We start from the raw sequence: 7348 nt of genomic DNA, 5'->3' as shown, positions 1-7348 counted from the left end.
ACAACAAAGTGATTCAGTGCATATATAAATACATACATATGTATATTTTTATTACAGCTTTTTAAAGATATTATAGTTCCCTGTACTATACAGTACTTGCTTATCTATTTTATATATAGTTCCTAGTAATGCTTCCTAAGGCCCACTTGACTTCACACTCCAGGATGTCTGCCTCCAAATGAGTGACCACAACATCATGGTAATACAGGTCATTAAGATCTTTTTTGAGTAGTTCTTCTGTGTATTCATACCATCTCTTCTTAATTGCTTCAGTTTTTGTTACTCCCTTGCCGCTTCTGTCCTTTATTGTGCCAGTTTTTCATGAAATGTTCCCTTGGTATCTCTACCTAATTATAATAGCATTTAATACACAGAATTGCCTGTTTCATTTGTTTTCCTCAATCCATGGTAAGCATGATGAACACTATCAATGAGAAATTGTTGGAGAGTAAAGATGAATGTAAAGATAGATTTAATAGTGTTCTAGAAGTAAATAGTTATTATCAGAGTTATTTGCTTCTTTCAAAATAAAACCAAAGTACCAGAGTAAGGAAAACTCAAAGGCTTCCAATAGTGTAAAGTGTACTACACAATAGGGATGGAATATCTAAAACTATACTTAGTCATGGGACTGCAGCACTCACATCTCCTTTCAAGAAAAAAAACCTCCTTCAAGGAATGTACTTCACTGACAGCTTTTAGCTAGTACTGTTTTACCTTCCACTGCAACGTTCAGAGGCCAACTCTCCCATGGCTGCTCTTAGCAAATGACTGAAAACAGTGGATGTTTTCAGAGTCAGAACATTCCTGCCCAATGTGGAATATCTGTAACGGACAGTCTTGACTGTGGAGCTCCTCCCATCAAATCAACTGAGACTTTCTCACTGCAGCAGTCTGAGGCTCCTCCACCCAGGTCGCTCTCATTCCTGATATTCTTTCAGAGGAACTGCACTGGAATTTTGTAATAAAGGCTTTCCCTACCTACTACTACTCCATCCCATTTGCAGATAGTTCCTGAGAAATATATAATTCTTTCATGCTGCCTACTTCACAGAGTATCAGAACCAACCATAAACCTGGTTTTAAACATGAAAGTATGTGATCAAAATATGTAACAGGAGTACCATAGTTTAAGGGTTACCATCAAAAATTGAGTGATCAAGCAGCAACTTTGTCTCAGACACAAAATCACCTCCCCAACTCCCATTATAATGATGTTATGGTAGAATGTACTATAAGTATAGGTCATTTATTGTCTGGGAAAAGTGATACTGTTAAGCTAGGGAAAAAATATTTTTTTAACTTAATAATAATATCCATGTAAGCATATTCATGCTTTAAAACTAGTAGCCATATAAAACTGATCAATATTCCTGACTTTTGCCAAGTCAGTTTAAATAATAAATCATGTAATTGCACATTTTTATTTTTTGCCTCACCTTTCCCTGTAGTCTATACTCCTAAATAAGGAGGAAAACAAATAGTCGATAGAGACTGTATTCTTAATTTTTAAACCCTGTACCTATTGCCTTCCCACTCTATAATTTTGCCTCACTGGGAACAGTAAATATTTATGGATTCAAGTTTGCAAAGAAAAGATCCTCAATTCACTTAGTTGTTTCTTCATTGCTTTCTTGTCTTGATTTTTCCTCTTCCACACAATTCACACTTCATACACTGTACTATATTATTACTCTAGTACAGTGTATGTTGGCAATTTGATCTCTGGTTATAGTCTTATTGGAGAAGGAAATGGCAACTGACTCCAGTATTCTTGCCTAGAAAATTCCATGAACAGAGGAGCTTGGTAGACTATTGTCCATGGGGTCACAAAGAGTCAGACACAACTGACCAACTACACACTATAATCTTATTATTCTCAGACATTATATTCTCATCACTTTCTAATCCACTATTTGTCTAGCTCTATGTAAGTTAGCCAATATACACATGACATAAAAAACTTTGCCGTTTTGGCCAAAACAGGACTAAAAACCTGGAGCTAATATCTCCAGAAAATAGATTCACCTTAAATAAATAGCTTCTCTTTCCTTTAGATGGGAACTGCATTATTTCTAGACAAAAAGGATCCCAAGCAGCAGCTCTACAGATAGAAATCAAAAGCGATCCTACAGTGAAGCCCTAGATAGGATGAGCTGTTATTAACTGGTTTGTGAAGACTGTGAAAAATACCAGTTACATGTTGTCTTCTACTAAAACAAAGTTTGTCTCCAGAGTTCTATATAGAATAATTTTAGGTGTTAAAAAACTCCAAGTGAAATTTTTGAGTTTATATTCACTCTATCTTGAAATTCCCATATTTTTCAAATACCAACTCATTACTTCTCAAAATTCTAACTGGGATTAGTGATTAACATCATGTTATTGTATTCAGTCTTTAATACAATATCGATGCTGAACAGATATAATCAATTATAATAATGGTATCAATAATTTAATGAACAGCTATAATCTCAAATTAGAAAAAATATTGTCAGAACCACATAGTCACTACTCATAAGACCAATTGTTCAATTTCCCAATTACTCTGTTCTGCATCTCACATGCCCTTCAGCTAAGCATGAGAAGCATTGCTTCCTCCATCTCACAGCAATGGGGGTTGTTTCATTCTGTTGAGAATAAAATGTAAAACTGAATCTAATTTCTGAATTTGAATAGGACAAAGACCTCTTCCACCTTGCTTTAAAAACTAATTCAGAAATATTTTATTAAAATTTTATAACTTTAGTATTAGATTTAAGGTTTTTAACTATTCAGAACTTACTTTGCTATAAATATGTAAGATGTATTATAAAATTTGAGGTTTCCAGTCCATGTTGGACTACATGTTTAACAACTATTGAATACTCTGAATGTGTTAAGTAACTCTTTACTTTTCTATATAATAACAATGCCTTTTACCATATACTAAATTCCTTAATTTGTATCTAATTCTTAACTGCGCTTTGTTACATTTATGTTTTCAAATTTAGTCAAATTATTGAGGTTAATTAACATAGATTTATGATATACTTAAATATCTTTAGAAAACATTTCTTTTCTCTCCCAAATGCCATTTTGCTATATTTTCAAAACCTGAGCTTTTAAATGAACTTTTGGATCACTTTTTAATGTTGCAAAATAACTCCACTGAACTTTTAATGAGCACTGTAATTATTTTACAGATTAGTTCAGTGACAATTTATATTTTTATAGCCTGAAGCCTTTAGCATGGTTTTCTCCATTAGCACGGTTTTATCTCCATTTTGTCTGTTTCAAATATCTCAGAAAAATTTATGTTTTTTTCAATAGAATGCATACATAGTACATTTGTTTAATTTACAAATGAGATCTTTCTTATACTTTATAGGTTTTTGTTAAATTCAATATATTTGTTTAAATGATTTCACTAAAAAATTTTTATCAGAAATCAATTTTGAAATGTATTCAGTAATATTTTGATATATTCATACCCTAAATTTTCTATATAAATATCTTCTGAAATCAAATATTGCTCATCTCCTCTCAGATATTTTGTGATATGTTGTGGGATTTAAAGAATTTTCTCTTGATAGACCAGAGTCTTTAAGTGGGAAAGCCATGTGATTTTATGTGACTTTAGATAAACATCTGTAATCAGACTATAAATGAGTTGGATGCAGGGAAGCATGGATCAGATAAATCATTCAGACAAGGTAGAAAAATACAAAGTCTAGAACAACAACACAAAAAAACAATAGAAATGAAAAGAGAAGTGAATTGAGAAATATTTGATAGTAAAAATTAGACAACTAGAGATGAAAAGTGAAGTACAAACAAGAGTACCACATAGGTGTCTATACTGGGGACCTGGGGGAGTAGTAATAATATTTCTAAAGGCATTGGGGTGGATGTAATATGAGTGCAAATTTCCATGTGTTAACTTGAAGGTGCAGGTGGACTTCCATTTGTATATGCTCCATAGAGCTTAGATGGATTACTCTGGAGACAAGTGATAAAGCTACTGATACTGATGTGACCATGTAGATACTAGAAGGCACAAGAATAAAGACCATTATGGGCTTTGATTAAGTGATTCAACATGCATTTTGGGTTCCTGATTCCTTCCTAACTTTTTGCTATTTCTTTTGTATATAGGCTTTGAAGTTGCATGATTGCTTCACTCTCAGGCATAAAATTAGCATCAAATGGAGGGAAAATATGGGGTGGGAAAATCCATCTGCACCTGAAGACCTTTCCTTTTATTGTGAAAGATAGTTTTTATTGGTTTACATGTTGTTGAAAAGTTCCAGACTACATGCTCCTCCTTACAACAATCCAGGGCCAAGGAAAATCCAATTACAATATCTGGTTTAGAAAAACCATATAACATGCTCTCAAGCTGGAATAGGGCTACTCTCTCCTAAAACTGAGAGATTGTAGTCCATTAACTGAAAAACTTAATTTTTATTGACAAAGAGTGAAAAGGTGAATGGCTTTAGTGAGGCAAGAACCAAGAGCAGAGGGCGGAGTCACAAAAGCGAGGCATAATAAACAACACTAAACCTCACAGGGAGATTAGGGTAAATAATCATTGAAAAGTGATTATTATATGAAATGTTGAGAATCCAGAGTTCTTTTCTATAAATAAGAAACCTATGGGTACCAGTATTGCTAATGAAGTATGAGAATATGCTTGCCAATGAATAGTTGGGAAGAAAAAAGGAATAATAAGAAGGGGACAAAAAATCCAGAGGTTTTATTTTTTTTTTAAGACAGTTCACTATACTAATAAATCAAGGAAAATATAAACTTGAAAGTTCATTGATGGATCCTTGGGAAATATCTAGGGTATACTTGAAGAGCCTGGCCTTTGAGAGCACAGTGCCATCATTTAGGGTATGCGTAATAGTACCCTAAACCTATAGAAACAGTTCTGGCTCTTACATTTGATCCCGCTGAGACTCAGCTTCTCCATGGGTAAAATGAATCTAATCAAGTAGTGCTTATCTTATGGAATTTTATATAGGTAAAAAAAGATCATGTGCTTATTACACTGCCTTGCATGAAGGAATCAATAAATGTTATTAATAACAACTTTATTTTTTAAACACTTACTGGTGTTTATTCTATTATATCTAATATTTTATTTGATATACAGGCTAATGCAAGCATAATTATAGTAATGTATTGAACAGAACATTATGAATAATCTCAATCTGAGCCTCTGACTTCCCAGGTAAATCACACACACATATATACAAATAAAAACAAACAACAACCACATACTGGGTTAAGCAAGGTGAAATACAATTACTTAAACAGTTTTGGCTGAAAGATCTCCATTTGACCAGTGAATAAGAAATTCAGATAAGTAGGATGACAAGTTAGTATGAGAGCATTAATATCAAGGTGACAGAAATGGCTGAGCCTATTCAGCTGAGAGGATACCAAGGTCAGTAGTAAAGGAAAATGTCTAGCAATTCTTGAGAGGCAAAACAAAGTAATTATCTTAATAATGGAATAAGAAGGAATGCGACCACAATTATCTCCATCTGAAATATTCATTTTTATCTCTCTATGTAAAAATTCTCCTGATTGTCAAAATGTTTCTATGTTGTTTTTTTTTTTTCCTTTATCCAATTAAATTATTTCACACTCAGGAAAGTGGAACCCACAGGAAACACTAGCAAGAAAACTGAAAGTCTGCCTTTGTACTACTGACTGTGATTTTTCTTTTCCTATTCTCAGGTGATTTGAGAAAGAGCTCTTCTGCCCAAGTCAATGGATAGACCAAATGATTCTGTGGTTTCTGAGTTTGTGTTGCTAGGATTCTCTAGTTCTTGGGAAACTGCACTTTTTCTTATGTTGATATTCTCCTTGCTCTATATAGGAATCATCCTGGGAAATCTCTTCATTTTGTTTTTGGTAATTTTGGATTCTCACTTACATTCTCCTATGTACTTCTTTTTAGCCAACTTGTCACTCATTGATGTTGGCCTTTCCTCTACCATAGTCCCCAAGATTATTACAGACCTTCCAAATAAATACAAGATAATCTCTTTCAAAAGTTGTATGACACAAATGTGCTTCATTCATATCATGGGAGGAGTGGAGATGGTGTTACTCATAGCCATGGCATTTGACAGGTGCACAGCAATCAGTAAGCCTCTTCACTACTCGAACATCATGAATCCTAAAATATGCATTTCATTTGTAATCACTGGCTGGGTAGGTGGGGTGAACCATGCTATGTCTCAATTTGCTTTCATTATAAACTTGCCCTTTTGCGGTCCTAACAAAGTAGACAGCTTTTATTGTGACTTTCCTAGGATCATAAAACTTGCATGCACAGATGGAACCAAATTTGAGTTTATTGTTGCTGCCAACAGTGGTTTCATGACTATGGGTACTTTCTTTCTGCTAATCCTTTCCTACATCTTCATTTTGGTCACTGTCTGGAAATGTTCTTCAGGAGACTTATCCAAGGCATTTGTCACTTTGTCAGCTCACATCACTGTAGTGGTTCTTTTTTTCACTCCATGCATGTTTCTCTATGTATGGCCTTTCCCCAAATCATCAGTTGATAAATACATGTTCATTGTTGACTTTGTTATGACCCCTATCTTGAATCCTTCCATATATACATTAAGAAACAAAGACATAAAGGTAGCTATAAAAAGATTGAACAAAGAGGGACATTATGTCAGATTTTGCTGACTAAAGCTGTGTTTGGAACTCTAAAACTATCCATATATCTGTCCTTTAGATATCTACCCTAGGCATCTGATATTTAACATGGCCAGATATGGACATGGCATCTACCCCACTGAACATATTCCTTCAGCTCTGTAGAGAATCAGCTCTTTGCCTTAACTACTACTGGAAAAGTGAATCCAACAACAACAAAAAGTGGTTATTTTAACATACAGTATCACTCTTTACTAAACCATACTTATAATTAAAAATGTATCATCTTGATAATAGAAATAATATAATGACATCTCTTCTGTTTCTCATAAGGTTTGAAAATAAGTGGCAGACTTGCTTTGCTGAATGTTAGGAATCATCACATAGAATATATGTAGAACTAGTAGATCTACCTAGCTACTCTTTAGTGTTCCCTCGGAAGAAGACCTAAAGACAAAATTTGATTATGGGTGATTTACTTGAAGGATGAGATGGTTGGATGGCATCACCAACTCATTGGGCATGAGTTTGAGTAAACTCCAGGAGTTGGTGATGGACAGGGTGGCCTAGCGTGCTGCAGTCCATGGGGTCTCAAAGAGTCGGACACGACTGAGCGACTGAACTAAACTGATTTACTTGAAAGCTTATTTTTAGAAACATCATTATTTAGCAAAGTGAG

The 7348-nt window shown here is 34.1% G+C and overlaps 1 protein-coding gene across 1 annotated transcript; it reads left to right on the top strand.

Annotated features, from left to right (window-relative positions):
* Positions 1-5763: 5763 nt before the first annotated feature.
* On the top strand, positions 5764-6699 carry LOC147364872 (olfactory receptor 4F21-like). The gene has a single exon (XM_086322099.1). It carries the CDS (start codon positions 5764-5766, stop codon positions 6697-6699), a length of 936 nt encoding a protein of 311 aa, XP_086178225.1.
* The last annotated feature ends 649 nt before the right edge of the window (positions 6700-7348 follow it).

The sequence above is a fragment of the Bos grunniens genome, chromosome 10 (assembly GCF_055505025.1).
Source record: "Bos grunniens cultivar Pamir isolate PY7600 chromosome 10, Bosgru_T2T1.0, whole genome shotgun sequence".
Taxonomy (NCBI): Eukaryota; Metazoa; Chordata; class Mammalia; order Artiodactyla; family Bovidae; genus Bos; species Bos grunniens.
The sequence above is the reverse complement of the archived record's forward strand: the minus strand, read 5'-3'. Positions and strand labels throughout refer to the sequence as shown.

Coding starts and splice junctions, on each gene's coding strand:
- LOC147364872 (XM_086322099.1), top strand. CDS start 5,764: ATGGATAGACCAAATGATTCTGTGGTTTCTGAGTTTGTGTTGCTAGGA.